The 16644-nt window shown below is 36.7% G+C and overlaps 1 protein-coding gene across 2 annotated transcripts in view; it reads right to left on the bottom strand.

Moving 5' to 3' along the window:
• FRS2 (fibroblast growth factor receptor substrate 2) overlaps positions 1–16644 on the bottom strand; it is a 57091-nt gene that overhangs the window by 7979 nt on the left and 32468 nt on the right. For both annotated transcript variants that reach the window (XM_068401896.1, XM_068401897.1), the window contains exons 2-6: positions 9978–10083; positions 7340–7431; positions 5314–5500; positions 1981–2139; positions 921–1084 (exon numbers count right to left, since the gene is read on the bottom strand). In XM_068401896.1, the coding sequence (XP_068257997.1) occupies positions 921–1084; positions 1981–2139; positions 5314–5500; positions 7340–7405 (576 nt within the window). In that variant the 5' untranslated portion in view covers positions 7406–7431; positions 9978–10083. The remainder of the gene's footprint in view (positions 1–920; positions 1085–1980; positions 2140–5313; positions 5501–7339; positions 7432–9977; positions 10084–16644) is intronic.

The following is a 16644-nucleotide window of genomic DNA, read 5'->3' as shown; positions in this document are numbered from 1 at the left end:
CTAAATTTATCTTTAATTTCCACACTGCAAAGGAAATTTACTATCCATTTAAAACAAACAAACAAAACCAAGAACAACTAAAAAAACCCAGGATCTTGCCTTGTGTACTACTTAAGCAATGAAAAGAGAGGTTGGCTCTACTGGCAGAATAGTCCGTTCTTTCTTCAAGAGCCAATAGCTTCCTAATACCAGAAACTGAAACAGACAAACATACACTTCCATAAGAACTGTGGCACTCGGAATGAAAAAGGAGCAGGAGTTAGACCAGATGCCACTAAGAAAGGCAGGAATACACCACTAGTTTATGCCTCCAAGTCCCCACAGTGGATCAACATGAAGCTGAAAGGTAAAGACAGAAGTAATGGATTCTTCCTCTAAATTTAATTCTGTGTCTGGATACCCAAACAGCAAAAGTTGTATTTTACAGCAGCAGTCACCTAGCCTTCCCAACTTCTCTGTCAATCCCCTTGTTTAAGTTTCCTCCAGCTTTAAAATTTGACCTAGAGAGCTCTAGAGGTCCCTTCTAACCTAAATTATCCCATGATTTCTATTTGCCAAATAGAAGACTTACATGTAAAGAAGCTTTTTGACCAGGATCTCTCATTATAAAATACAATTTATGTGTTTAAAAACAATTACTGAAATTTTTGGGAAGAGTATATGAAAATACATACTTTCTGTATCTTTATTTGTATGTAAATAGGAAAAGCAAGTTAAAATAGTTACTCTTCCTCAGCCACCTATGCTATAAAGTATCATTTTAAAGAGGCAAAGCAAACACTTTTCTGAGGTAGTTAATATAGGGTTGAAATACATGAAACCTGATAGTGAAAAGCACAAATGAAAGCCTACAGAATAAACATTAGAAAAATCTGAACTAATGTAGAACCTAAATTATATGGGGGGAAAAAAATACCCACTTGCTCCTCCGCTACAAGTAAAGGATGTGTTGATTCTTCACCGACAGAGGGGAGGCGTGCACTGCCGACAGAAGGATGTCTGCTGGAAGGATGTGATGAAGCATCTCCAAAAGATGGGTATCTGGGATAGCCGTTAGGTAAGCTTTGTGCATTGAACCCAGGAGCTGATTCAATTAGAAAACAAGCAAAACCATATTAAAACAGAACATTTTACTGTATATGAGTAAGATGCTTTATATCTTCGTTTTCGATTTTCAAAAGAGAAATTAGAATATGTAAAACAGTATTAAATAATCACAAGACTCAATTTTGCCAGGGGGAAGGAAAGGGAAAGTAAATTGCATAGTATAGCGTCCCAGTATTTACAAGGAAACATTTCTGAAGCAACCACTGAAATCTAGGTGTATTACGCCCCACAGTCCTCCCAGTAAGCTCCTTATCCAACTTCTCTTTCTACCATTAACAATACGTCTCCCTAACAAACAGGGACTTACGTACTTAAGCTTCCATTTCTCTGAAATAATCAGTAACCTGGAATTCCTAGTTTCAAATATCAAGCCATCTGCCTGGGATTACTTAAAATCCTCCGGTATTTTTGAAAGGACTTCACTCTACCCATCCATCTACTCACAGCAAAAGAAAGATTCCAAATCCACTATAGATGTGATACTACCATTACTTTTTTCCTAATAAAAAGGTTGGAACATTGCCCAACATTAACATTTCTCAGAAATGCTACAAGTAAAATATGCTGATCTATTACAAAGCAATTCAATAGAAATATACTGAAGCAGTGTTCTTATGCAACGACTAAGTTCCCAAAACTTATTTCTTAAAGCTGAAGAACTTGACTACAGCAGTTTTGCTCCCAAGACTTAGGATTCTCAAAAGAGAATCCTCAGCAAGTACATCAAGAGAATGCACCACTGGTAATTAGCCTCTTAGCTGAAAATGGCATTTAATTTGCATTAAATCTTCAAGTAATTAAGAGGAAAATTAATTTAAAGCTAAGTACCACATTATAGTCAGGTATGTCATCTGACAGTTTAACCATACTTACTGGTAGGCGTTCGAGGGGTTCTTGGAGCTTCCAACTCTGTTTGATGATTATTCCTTTCTACTACTGGTTCTTCTACCACATTTATGCTATTATTCTGCATTATCTCTTGCAACATATTAAATAGCTCTTCTGCACGGGCACATTTAAAGGCAAAGATTCCTATAAACACACAAGAAAAAATTCAAAATCCTTTAATGTAAGAAACATGCCTTACAGTGTATATAACTTTCAAACAATAGAACTGGAATCCACATAATGAATACCTGTTAAAGAAGCAAAAATATTAAGAAAATTTTATTGCACCAAAACACACAAAATTACTGTGAGAACCTTTAAAGTGTTATCTAATAGAAGAATAAGTTTCCCATGCACCAAAAGTTAAATTAGAACAGAAAATTGATTCAATTAAAAGCAAAACTAAGTTTTGAGTGCTAAATGAGGGGTAAAAAAAAAAGGCACAAAACAGGGCAAGATTTCTTCTGTTTTTTTAAGCTGATAAAAAGGATACCTGTTATGTAAATAAAGCAATAAAAACACTAAATTAAACTACTGTGGTGCTACAAGGTCACATTTTTTAAACCAGATTTCTATTAAATTACCATAAAAATAAGATACCTGCACAACAGGAAAGAAGGATTTAAACACTGGGTAAAAGTTTTGTTTCTTTAAGAAAATTAAAATGAAAAGCTAGTAAGACAAACTGTGTGAAACGGACAGTAACAAACCAATTGTTTTAGGCTAAAGGATAGACACAGAACACAAAGTTAGCAGCAATACCATAGATTTTGCGTGTGTATTGTGCCACTTTGCCTTTAAACAGCAGGGAGCGCCCCAACTTACCCTCACCAGCAAAGTCGCAGCTTTGGATTATTCTTCCATTGAAAGCATGAAGTTAAAGTTGACATGCTTGTTAAACGTGGGTGCAGGTGCTCATTTTTTAAAGTGAGTATTACAATCTTAAAACACTCTTTACTAAAAACTACCTACCTATATAGCTAGTTCTGTAAGTGTAATTATGTTAATATGCTGACAATTACTATCATTGTATATTTATTTAAGGACGCAGAACTGTGATAGATCAGAACTACTAGAAATGCTCCCATGGCAGAAATTCACAAAAAACCCAGCTGGGAATATACCAAATGGGCTAAGAGGAATGACACTCAACAATTAATATTCAGCTGGTGCAGTGAATAAGCTTCATGCTTGCAACACAGCAGCTGTAGTAGAAGCAGCTCTACATTTCCACAACCCATGATCCATCTCAAGGACAACAATCCAGGTTCAATTTTTTTGTGTATTTCTGAAAATTCACACTGGATACTTAAATCTTAATGGACAAAAAACAAAATTAAAAAAAAAAATCTAGGTTCACAAGCTTTAAAAAGCTCCCAGTACATTTCTGAGAAATTCAGCTGCCTTCACCCCTTTGTTTAAAAAAAGTGCTTCCAAATTGCCGATTCCGTAAAATATGAGGTGAACCAAATTGGCACTGAAACTGCCAGCAAAACAAACTTGATGAAAACTTGATTTTTATTAATTACATTCACATTAAACACAATGTGTCACTTACACAATACAGTGACACACCAGCTCCTCCAAGTTTTCTATCCTGAATTATCTATTAGCTACGCTCCCAAAACATGTCTTCCAGGTTTTTAATATCCAGCACAAACTCACTGTTTTGCCATCAGTTCATTCTGACAACTTATCAATAGATATAATTTGACATTAAATGTAAACCACAAACAGAATATTGACTAACACAACCACTAAAAGTTGCTGGGCAGTGTTCATCTCAAATGAAAAACTTTTCGGTCATCTCACCAAGTGAAGATGAAGTTTTGCAACTGTGCCCACAAAACCCAGTGTAGGTCTCAGGAACAATGCTCCATTGCAAAAAGGCAGCAGAGAGAACATTTTCTGCCAGATTTCTTTTTTCTCAATATACACAGTATTTTAATATTACGTAAGGAATGCAAGAAACAAAAGAGGGAGGAAAGGGTTGCTGCTTGCACAGCCTGCTTAATCTTCTCTATTTAAAAAAAAATACGAGGGAAGCAGAAAAGCCATTTAGACTTGGTGGAAAATTTTGCAGACTTGCTCACAGGCCATGGAAAACAGTATTGTCAGTTTAGTTTTATTAGTATCTATTTTACATGTTTAGAAGAAGCAGTAAATTAAACCTGCAAAATCAATTAAAGTGATTTTCTTCAAAACAAAGTTATTACTTTCTTCTTAGAAGTCTGACAATTTAGTTTAATATGGTGTATACTGTAACATTTGAAAATATCTCCATTTCTCATTAGGACATGAACTGAGAATGCCTTCTAAACTCTTATAAAAAAAAAAATGACTGCCCTTACCTCTGCTTGGACAATGAAGATTGACCAGCTTTGTTTATGATCAAGTTCTTTCATCTTCCTGATTTTTTACAGTGAAATTAAAAAAAAATTTGCAATTGCTAAATATCATTATTGATAAAAACACTAGTAAATGCTAAAAATCTATAAGAAAATTAAAACGCAACTTAGTTTCACAACATATGAATACATAAGCATTCCAACTACACACAGCTACATCACAGTAGAAAGATGCAAAACGAGGCTGAGACCTGAACCAAAACAGCTATTCCCTCAGGGACTACTGCAGAGAAGAGAGAGAGAAAAGCCTAAATCTTCTCACTGGGAGCCAACCTTGGCCAAGGCAGACGTGATCTGGGAACTAGAAAGGTAATCATCTTTTTCCAATTAAAACCACACAAAAAATAACTGAGCATAGCTGGAGTTTACACACTTCATATAAAAATGCATCAAAATTTGAGAATGATGTCATTGAAAGTGGTTATTTGTTTTAGGAAGAGGATGAAACACAAGTGTGTTACTGAAGACAATAATAGGGTAGTGATATCCAGTTCATACCAGTGCTCCAGTCTTTTAAAATATAAAAAGAGAGAATCCTTCGGATCCTGAGGAGATTCCTCCACAGTTCCAGGTTTCACTACCCCTCCCTGAAAGTCAAGTCAACTTCTGAAGTAGGAGAATTTCCCTGTCAAAACCACCTCCTAAGTTGACCAGAAGTATCCACACATAGAAGCGTGAAGTACTCCAGACCTACAATTCCAAAAACTACGCGCAACTCAAATCCTCATTTTACTATGAGACTATTCCTCATAAGGTAACTTACTTTTTTCCCAGAAACCACATTCACATGTAAAGCTATAGCCTTTATAACCCTTGACAAAGGACAGGCAAATATACTTTTTTTAAACAAAATTGTCTTCCAACATCAAATAAATTTCCAAAAAGCTTTATATACAAAAATTCCACATACCTTGTCCAGTTTGACACCTTCGGCCACTTTCAAAAGAGAAAAGATTTGAGTCATAGCCATAGCGACGGAGACAGAGGTAGTGCCATTTTACGGAGTCCCTTTTACGGGTGTACAAAATTAGTTCTGTATCTGTAAGTTCCATTATGCCAGAACCCAGTTCATTACCATCATCATCCACATTAATAACCTATAAAAAGGAAGTTAAATAGCATTAGGTAAGTACTCTTTTGAGCACCAGTAACACTACTAATAATCTTAATGTTTCACTGATGTGCTCCATCTGCTCTGTCAAATTAGTTACAATCTTTGAGGTAAAAGTTAAAAAAAAAAAAAAACAAAAAAAAAAAACCTCATCAAACCAGTTCTTTTGCTCCCCCAATCCAGAAGTAAAATAATACATATTTTAAAGCAATATGAATGAGACTGCATAACATTATCGTAAAATCTGAGGAGAAATTTAAAATATAAGAGATTCATAAGTTAAGTATTTATTTTTTTTAAACTGTCTTTATGTACATATTCTAGTATTTCCACAGGGATAAAGCATACCTCAGATAATGGAATCTTTCAGAGCCCTGTTTCTAAAAAAAAAAAATATTTGCTTTGTCATATAACCCCACTTACAGTTGGGAAAAGGAATGAAAGAGGATAAGTGGCTCCAAGATAAAGCTTCCTTCACATACCTGTATAGCCTTGCACTCTGCTGAATCAGCAGACTGTTTTAGACTTTATCTGCTTTTTTAAAAGGCAACAAATAATTCAAATACCCTATGGTTATCTTGCATGAAAACATGTGCATAAAGCTTAAACTCTTATTCTTTCTGCTTTTAAACCAGTTTGAAGTCATCTGCATCCTTTATGGAATTCGGACAATGTATATTTTCCTCCACATGTATTTTATCTCACAATGCTGCTTTTAGTGGGATTCTTTCTTACTCAATAAAAAGGCTACCAAAAACTCTTCCCTGTGGTATCAATTAATATTACTCCTTAAAGAGACATTTTCAACTTGAAATCTAGTCAATTGAAAAGAATTAGGAATAGTTTCATCTGCCACTGAGGCATATGCCAACTTTCTTCATTTTGCAAATTACATTCTTTCATCTCCTCCCCCCTGCTGCGAAATCAGCGACCCACACAAACAATAGAGAAATTCTATGAGGAGAAAAATAGGAACTAGTTACACAAAGTGATGTCAAATGCATAAAAAGCAAGAAAACAGAAAAATATTTTATCCTTCAGCTTTTTGTACTGATAATATTAAACATTTCCAGAAATTCCCATGGCTTTAAAGCTCATTTCAGTGTTGCCCTAAGGCAACGCATGAATCATTTTTCACTATGGAAGCATTACATTCCTTTGCCAACTCACAGAGACAGTTTGGAGCACATAAGCAAATCTGACTTGTGTGACTATGCAAAGGTATGTTTACTTAAAGTCAGCAGCTCCATGTTAAGCATGTTAAGCACATGAACAAGTGTTCACAAGCTTATAAATTCCAGGGATATAAGGGACAGAAGCACATTTATAAATAAAATTTCTTCAAGTAAAGGACAAAAGTTCTCAAAATGCTATAATCAGTAGTGACCTCCAAGTAAAATCAGCAGTCCTAAAATTTTCCATTGCTGACCACGCATCCAGGTTCATAACCACACTTCTCCAACAGCTCTTCCCTTATGGAAGTTAGGAAGGGAGTCATAAGCATAACCTCCCACAGGCAACAACACTTACTTGGGCCCTACCAACTGAAATGGAGATGGATCAAAAGCAGAGGGCAGCTTCTCCTTCCTGAAGATCAAAACTGTCATAAAAAAGCCTACCCTATCTAGAGAATTCCTATCACTGCTGGTAAGAGAGGATTTCTCAAAGGGGCAAGAGAAACCTGTAGCCACAGACACCTGCAACTCTGCAATGTTTTAACCGTTCAGTAATTCTCACCCTATTTTCATTTCATTTTTCTCCATCACAGACCTACTTTGCAAGAAAGCAGCAAAATAATTCACAGCATACCACGTCAGTTGCTTACCTTAAACTTGTTTCGATGGTTATCTGGGACAGTTTCTTTATCTGGACAGCTACAACAGCTACCCATGACGTCTTTAGAAGACCATGTGATGTCTAAAGGGGAAAAAAAAAACCAAAATGATCATTTAGTTGAAATAAAAAGAGTAACATCAACAAAACAACCCAACACAAATTGCTCTCTGAAATTACAATTCTTCGTGATGAATTTTGCAATCATAAGTAATAAAAAAAATCAACATAAATATTACAAATATTTTCAAATAGTTAGGTTAGATTTGGCATTAAGGAGTGGCAACACCGAGCTGTTAAAGTCCTACCAATAATTTAACTTGAGGTTACTACCAAACAGACCCATTTGATTTGTCACTTAATTCCCATGGCAGCAGCTTGGGGGAAAACAAAACCCAACAACTTACTGGGTGCGATTCTCATCTCCTAAACCAGGACCTTTACACAAAGCAACTACCTGGATTCCAGTTCAGTCTAAAGGAGAGCACTCCCCTGCTGAGCACAGCCCTAGTGACACCCATACAAGCCCTGGGCTGTAGGAGGTTACCAGGCACAGGCAACACAAAGAGCCCACATGGCAATCCTGAAAAGCTGCCCTGGCTTCGGCAGCTCCAGGGCTGGCTTGCAATAGAGGCTGGAGGCGTTCCAGGCCTGGAGGCAGCCCTGTGCTGGCAGACCAGCAGTGAGGCTCTGTGCTTCCACTTTTAAATACTTCCCATATAGCAATGTACATAAAACTATGTACTCGAAGTCAAGGGAAGGAAAAAACCCCACATTCCGCACAAATATTTAAAAAAATTTTTTTTTTTTTTATTTCTATTAAGTTCCGTTTGGATTGTGTTACACAGTCTACTTCATTTGCTGTAAACCAGTAAAATATTCAACTAACACAGAACAGCATGGCTAAATTAAGGAAATAAAAAATAAATATTTGATTTTTTTATATTTTCATGTAAAGATTTTTGTATGTATGGTAAAACTTTCATAAAACAGTATGATATAATGTTCATAGAACCAAGTCTCACAACTTGCTTCTCCTCCCTCTACCACCTTGCAGAGGGTGGTTAAGTCTCTTATTTCTTAAATACAAGAAAGTCAGACAAAAAAAACCAACCCATTTACATAATCTTTATATTGGATAAGAACTAAAATTTCCACTACACAAATGAAAAGTGGGGCAAAATCCTGGAAGAGAGCTAGTAAGTCAACAAGAGATATGACATTAGCAATCAAGAAGGGAGAGAGAACTGGTTGATAGTTTTTCCTGACTAAAGGGGAAAAAAATCTGATGTCACCTTAAGAAAACCAGGACTTGCTTTCTAGACAGGCATTTGTATTAGCATGCAGCAGTAGTATCCAAGTAGCACTTCAGTCTGCTGAGAAATAAGGTGCAAGGAATACAATGAAGAGCAGCTAATTCTTCCCCTCTTCTTGACCAGAAAAGCCACTCAAAAGAGATACTGCTACCCTAGAGACGGTATAAATTTGTATAAATCTGCCACCAAACCCCTGCAGAGGTGAAATGGAGAACTTAACAGAAAAGGTAACAACATTACTTGGATGAATCTAGTAACAAAGAGGTAGAGCACCAGACACGTAGTCAAAATCACAGATTCTCTAATGTCATTTCTGGCCATAACATGAAAAGATGTATTAATTGGTCAGAGGTTTTTTCCCAACTCAACATGAAACTGGGGGGTTGGTTGTTTGCTTCTGCTGTTGCAGACAGAAGCTATACTACACACAACTGTTTTTTTACATAATGAACTCCTGAATTTTATTAATCAGTCCAATCAGTCTCTCAATTACAGACTACTTTTAATAGTCTCCACACATACATCCCATTATTATTTTAACTATTCCATTTTTTTGCTTATTAATTCTGCCTGTTTTGCTTAGAAAGGGAGATACAGGTAATAACACCTATTACAAATTTCCTACCTTGGCACCCCACAATGCCTCACTACAGTAATGTTCAGATGTTTGGTCTTGTTAGCCTACTGATGCTACCCTATTTATTCTGGTAATTCACTGCTAAAAAGAGCAACAAGTGACAATAGCTGCAATGCAGATTAACAATGAATATATAAATCTGCAGCAAAGGTTTTCAAGCTCTGGTCCATACAGCAGTCAGTTGCAGATGCTTCTAGCAGCCTTCAGGCACAGATGCTTGCACTTAATAAAGCCCAGTCTTAGACTTCCCCAAATGTTTTGACAAAGTGGAAACGGAAACAGAACTAGATAGTGGCATGCTATTACATCATCATTACTTTCTCTGCATTCAGCATAAAATAACTGATCAAATCTGTTGGGGGCAGGTGCCTGCAAACTTAAAAAACAATTAAAAAAATCCTTAACTGCAAAGTAGTTTGGGAAAAATCACTAGAGTTGCAAGTAGAAAGCTGTGGTATATGAAGATGTATGGAGTATAGCCACTGTTATCTCAAGAACAACAAAGAAAGGGTATGTAATCAATAATCATACAAGCTCATTATTTTGTCTCCAATAGATTCTAATATTACTTCAGAAAACCAAGAACTGCAATGCTGCTTCAAAGGAGAGATGCGAACCAAGGCTATGATGAAGAAATGAAAACAGATAGGGCACTGACAGAATTAAAAGTCACTCACCTAGATTTGGCCATTAATATTCCCAGCCTCTGCTGCAGCATCAGGGCTTCTGTCATACTCAGAGTGTCATGTTGTCTTGTCACAGAACTAATCATTTGACCTAGAACTAGACGAGTACATAAAAACGTAATTTTTCTTGGTTTTAAGATGCCAGTTAGTAAATTAACAAAAATACATACAATTATTTTTACTGTGGCAGTATTATGTCAAGTGAGGTCTTCATAGCTAGGATGCATCTGAAGTTGAGTTTTAGACAAGAGACTGATCTCTTAGAGCTTCCCCAGCATTTCAGTGCCTAGCTGGGTCTTGGAAGAAAATAATCTGGTATCCCTTTCTGCAGTGTAGCCTGCCACACTGGGGACTCCACTCATTCTCCACTCACTTCTTACCCAATTTAGTGTGTGGAAATAACAGATGTGAAGCTCCCGTTATCCAAACCAAACCACAGCAGACAAACAGAAGAACACATACAACTTACTCTGCTTAACTCCCTCTTGCTTATCCTACTGAACATATACAAATGCTGACTTGTATGGCTAACACATCACCCTTTCTCTGCTTCCCTCACAATTCTTGCTCCATGACATTAACCATAAATTGCTTGCTTTCACTTCCCTCACGCCCGCCTAGATTACTCTCATACTAGCTATCCACTCACATTTCACACCGAAAACTCGACTGCTGCTTCCATCAGGCTAACAGTTGGCAGCCTCCCTTCTCTGTTTGTAAAATTGCCAAATGAGCACTTGATGTTTCCTGACACTGCTTCTTAAACTCGAGAGAAGGGCTAAATTCTCAGCAAACTACTTTATTATTAGCCTTTCTTATCAGCCTTTCAGGATGTCTGTGCAAACTTGTTTGAGATCACTGCAGCTCTGCTTATCAATACTGCTGCAACTCTTTGTATTCATCTGCTGTCCTCTGCCTTGCACCTGGATTAAAAGCATTTTGGGAACCCAAAGCACTCCTCTTTTTTTGCATAGTATCAAGTGTAGTGTAGTCCCAAACTCATCCCAGGTCCTAGGCATCATGATAACAGTTGCAGAACACTCTTACTCTGGAGTGACTGTGCAAGAGAACAGCAGAAATTCAATACTGGTAAATGCAAAATAACACACCTAGCAAAGGAGCTCTATCTGCTAGGAAAGATCGGTCATGTAGTCAGGCAGTTCAATGAAAACACTAGCTCAATAGCTATCATAAAGCAAATAAAACAGAATTGTTCAGAAAGAACTAAAACAAAAAAGCAATTCTATTCCATGAACCCACAGTGCACCCACAGATGTAGTAATGTATGCCATTGTGTCTCCCACCGTCAAAAAGGACAAGAGTAAAACCAGAAATATGCTACTTGGACTGCTCAGCCTGGAAAAAGGGACCATACAGGACAGAAGAGATGAGTATAGAATTACAGGTGACACAGAAAAGATAAATAAAGCACAACTACCTTCCAAATGCAAGCATTAGGGAGCAGCAGTTGACATGATTAAGGGGCAGGTTCAAAAAAAACTGCACAGAAGTACTTTTTGGACATGGTATGTAGTTAAACTTTGTGATCCACAACGTCTTGTGGGAATGAGTTCCAAAAATTTAAAGATTCAGAAAATAACTAGACAAACGCAAGCTCCATGAAGAGCTTTTTAACTCAAGGATGTCACATCTGGTTCAAAAAGTCTCTAAGCTGCAGATATTTAAAAGAATCTTAGGGAATGATCATAAAATGCTCCTTCTTACTATTCCCTTCCATATATATTTACTTTTGGCTGTCAGAATTTACTATTTACTGTCAGAAATAGGATACTGGACAAACTGATACTTCAAGTTTGACCCAATAAAGCCATTCTAGTTAACATAAAAGGATGACATGGACTCAGCATAAATTTTTGAGTGCACTGTTGTAAGACATGAAAAAAATAATTAACAACTTGTATTTAACTTGAAACTAAAACCTAGATTTCACAAAGGTACAGAAGGATAAACTTATTGAACTGCTTGATAGATATGTGTATTTGCATACACATACTAAACAAAGATTCTCTGCTGTGCCTAAGTGATATTTAGTATCAGGAACTTGCAGCAAGTCACATACCCTTCCTATAATTTATTTGCCCTTTAGCCATAAGCTTTCTTGATCTTGGAGAAAATTGTACACAGTTGTATTCAAGACCTATCCTGCTGCAATATGCACAGGCTCTGGTTCTGTGATGGCCCTACCCAATCTTGCTGGTATTATTTAACTAGGTTGTTTGGTCAGGTTAGATTTTTGTTGTCTTAGCACACCAAACCGGCTCAGCAGAGAGTCTAGCAAGTGCCAGAGCCAGCTGGGGACAGAATCACAGCTTTTATCACCTGCTGCCCGGTTTTCAGAAAACTTAGCCCTTTCACTAATTACTAGGATTTACTTAGTTTACCAAATTGCCTGCTAAAATCTTCAGGACAGGAGAAACGAAAAAGGGAAGAGAAAGCTTGACGCACCCACTCTCGTGGAATCTTAGAGGCAGTCATTAGAAAAATAATAAAATTAAAAATTTTCACAGGCAAGCTATACTAATGTAGGTGTGTTTGCGCTGGTATTTACCCTGATATTATTCTAGAAAAGTCTTAAAGCCTTCACATGGTTTGGCTACCTAAAGCAAACTAGCCTCTTTCAGTTACCTACGAATGATTCTTAAATTATCTAAACAGCATTTTTAATGGATAAAAGAAAGCACACAAATTTACAGCACCTAACTTCTTTTAAATGTAAAGCAATAACAAAATTCTCCAACCAGTTGTTTCCAATTACAAGTTGGCTATTTACTCTGTTTGGGATTTTCTTAAATCTTCCCAGATTGCAAAATATCTACCCAAACTTAAACATACAAGGAGAAGTAGACATTTTCACAGTCACAACCCTAAAAGTTAATCTTTTCAATTATGTCTACAATGTCAAATTTAGGAGCTGTAATTTCCCGTTCATGAAGCATCAGTGGTGGTTGGGTGCAGTCCTGCAAGGAGGGGGAAGGGGACAGAAAGTATTTTTTGCTTCTCCCTGACACATTCATTCCTGCACCACAAGGTGAAAATCCAGGCAAGACAAACGTGGACCAGCACTTATCTAAACCTTGTTAACAGGAGTGAAAGTTAGGAACTGCAGTAACTTCAGTAAGATTTATTACTTGGCTTTGTGAAGTAAAACACGTCTCTGTTCCTCACAGCAGTGGCAACAAGTTATGCCAATCTTTCAGAAGGCAAGGAAGAGAAGGCATCAGTGTAAACATAGTAGATTTTTTTTTTTTTTTTTTTAAGAAGTCACAGACTATCAAAATCTTGTAGAAATTCTAACATTTGCAATTCTGCAAGTTCCCCAGGTTGGGAATGGTCTGAACGACGTGTGCATTCCCCTTGTGTAAGAAAGGCCACATGGACAAGCTGCAACTGTACTCCTCCTTCCACGCATGACAACTGGTTGCCCCATTAAAGTCAGCTCACGGTTGCATCTACCAACTGGCATTAACTTAGTTCTGCATGCTCTGGTTGCAGAATCAAACAAACTTTGGGGGCTATCTTCTGTACACATTAATTCCTAGCACACACCATTTAAAAATCAGGGAAGGAAAAACCCCAAACCATAGTACTCCTCAGAAGAGGTAGGGAAAAGCAAAGGTGCCTTGTCTGTAAACCGATCTTTTGCGCATGCTCTTTTCAAATGAAAAAGTGGCCTTTGAAAGCACTAGCTGCCACAGTGCTAGATCCTCTTCATCTCTTGCTCTCAGACCTACAAGTAGAGAGCAGAAAACGTAACTAAAGCGCATTAACATAATTTCAAGGCGTTTTATACCACACAATTGTAGTTAAAAAAAAAAAAGATAACTAGGGCTTTTTCCTCCTTCAGAAATTTTAATATCTAGAAAGCCCATTGACTACAATGGAATAACTGGAGAAAGGTGCCTGTGTACAGGTTGTTAGCACTCAGGCTGACAAGCACTTGAACCTATTCATTAGCATATTGTCAAGAACTTGTTAATATTTTGATCACAGCTAAGCGATACGAACACTCACTTATACTGTCATTTTTGCCTATAACATTCTAAATCGCCCAATTTAGAAGACTACATCTACATCTAAATTTAAAGTATCAGCATCGACCATGTTCAAAGACTGTTTCTTGTTTGGCCTACGCTACTTAAAAAAGAAAAAAGTAAAAGGACATAATCCCAACCACTAGAACACTGAACTCCTCTGTACTTTTATTTCCTACTCTTATTTAAAATATTTGCTTAAAAACGTAGAGTAAAAAGAAGTATTATCAAACCCTCTACATTTAACATCAAATTCTGTAGAAATAAAGCAGTTATAATAGAAAAACAAACCAACATAAATGCTGCAAGTTTTGGAGGTATATTAAAATTGCAAACTCATTGGCAAATCAAAATCAGGAGTATTTTACCTTTTCCATTCATTTCTTTAATCAATGCCATTTGGCATAGTGAGTAGAATAATATTTTTCAAATTGTTAATTATTTTTAAAACTTGAAACTGCCTGGCACTTCATATTTCTTTTGTCTTCAATAACAACGCATGAATGTAACCTTCAGAGTTTAAACTCTGCCACTTCCTAAAATACATTTCTCAAAATGGGTTCCATAACCATTGTAAAGTGTTTGCCATGGTTTACTTAAACTTGAAATGTTAGCCACCATTCTTTATACTAACACTGAAATCAATCATTAGAACATAATTATACTTTGCAAGTAACTAGCATGTTTTCTTCCTAAGTTCTTAAAACTTTGAAAGAACAGACTCTACAAGCTATTTCAAACTCAAATTATGCCATGTTTCAATTTACATGTACCATGTAAAAGACACTTTAACACAAAAGGAAAAATTTTTAACTTGCACATGACTCTCCATCCTAGGGTCATCAATGTTGGGCACTTTTCATCATGAAGCATTCTCATCTCAAGAACAACTGGCAATGACCCACACAACAGAAATACAGAAGTTTACTTGAATACCTAACAAAAATGGTATCCTTCACAGAAACCGTGACCTTGCAGATATAATAACCTGTGTAAAGTGGAGCGCGTTTGGCTGAAAGCCAAATTTCATCCTTTTGTTTGATGGCCGCAACAGCAGTAGGGAACAGACCTCCTAGGAAAATGAGGAGGCTTCTGGGAAGCCTTTACAATTGCCTTGTTGGGGACCTAAGCTATGTGTCAGACTGGAGCCTCGTTCTCCTGCAACATAGTTGAATCTCTCCTCATCAACTGTAGCGCAGGCAAGCTACGAGTAGGTTTTTTGTTCCTTGGTGCCTGTTATGTGAGCTTATTTGAAATGGGAGAGCTTGAGGGTGCCCCTCCTTAACCTCCTCTCAGGTAAGAGGATGTAGCCACAAACTACAAAAGCAAGTAGGAGACAATGAATTTTTTTTTTTTTCTGAAAACCCATAAAGTCTCCATTAAGAGACATGAAGTCTGTTGTTATTTGCTGCTTAAAGGTAGAATTAGCTCTCCACAAAGGACCGTCCCAAGCCTGGAAAGGGCTCTTTCTCCTGATGCCTTGGAGTTCAGGAATTATCAGAAGTGATGGCAATGGCAAATTATTTGTATCTGTATAAAAATATGCACAAATTGCCTATCATTAAGTAAAACTCCCATTTCTCCCTTCCTCCAAGCATGTTACTGTTGTCATCTCTTATAAAACTCCTTAAAAATAAACATTATTCTCCTCAAAATGATTACTTAAGACAGCTAACACAAAATACTTTGTGCAGGAATAGACCCATCACATTTCTAGATTTTGCCTCTTACAGACCCATTTTTTTTTCCTACCTCACCTGCGGTAAAAAATAAGAAAAAAAAGTAAATTCTTTACTTCAAGTAGAAAGATGCAAAGGAAAACCTAGGGAGCACAGAGGAAAGGTTTTTATTATTTAAGTAGATTGATTTATTTATTTAAGTAGATTTTTAAAGTATTTATTACTTAAGTAGATTTTATTATTTAAGCAGATTCCTCCCGTATTTTAGGTCATTAACCTAAACACAGTCAATCAATGTCTTCACAGAGACTGATCTCTTTCCATTCAGTGTGTAAGAGAGTCCAAATTTTGTTTGTCCCAATTGCATCTAAACTAGACACTAGGAGTAGACATCACAAATAATTTGCTAGGCAACTGAACACATTGAAATAAGAAAAACTAACTTTGATAATTTCCTCTCAAAGTTCAAAATTCATGGCCCCTAAGTGTTTGGATGTTTACATTTACACAGGGATTCAGACAAGAAGCATCCCCGATTCAGAGCAGGTATTACAGCAACCATCAGTACACCTGCCTGGCATGTGCTGCAAGACTAGTCTCACACACAAAATACTTGGTGACAGAGGTGATCTATTCAAAACAACGAATTTAATTTCATTACAGTTGGATGAATGGCTTCTTATAGGAATGTTACAGATGTCTTAACGCTGCTTTCTTTTAAAACAGAAGTAATTTTAAATCTTTTTTATGGCTTTCAGTATATGGAAACAAAATCACTGTCAAACATTTACAGATACAAACCACTCCGCAACTTACTTTTTACCTCTCTCCCTGTCCCTCATTTTTCCCTTAAGGACCTATTTTTCCTTATAAACTTTTTACAGAATGATGCTAAATATAGTGATTTATTTCAGATTTTACATCCTT

Source organism: Nyctibius grandis, chromosome 5 (genome assembly GCF_013368605.1).
Source record: "Nyctibius grandis isolate bNycGra1 chromosome 5, bNycGra1.pri, whole genome shotgun sequence".
In the NCBI taxonomy this organism is placed as follows: Eukaryota; Metazoa; Chordata; class Aves; order Nyctibiiformes; family Nyctibiidae; genus Nyctibius; species Nyctibius grandis.
The sequence above is the reverse complement of the archived record's forward strand: the minus strand, read 5'-3'. Positions and strand labels throughout refer to the sequence as shown.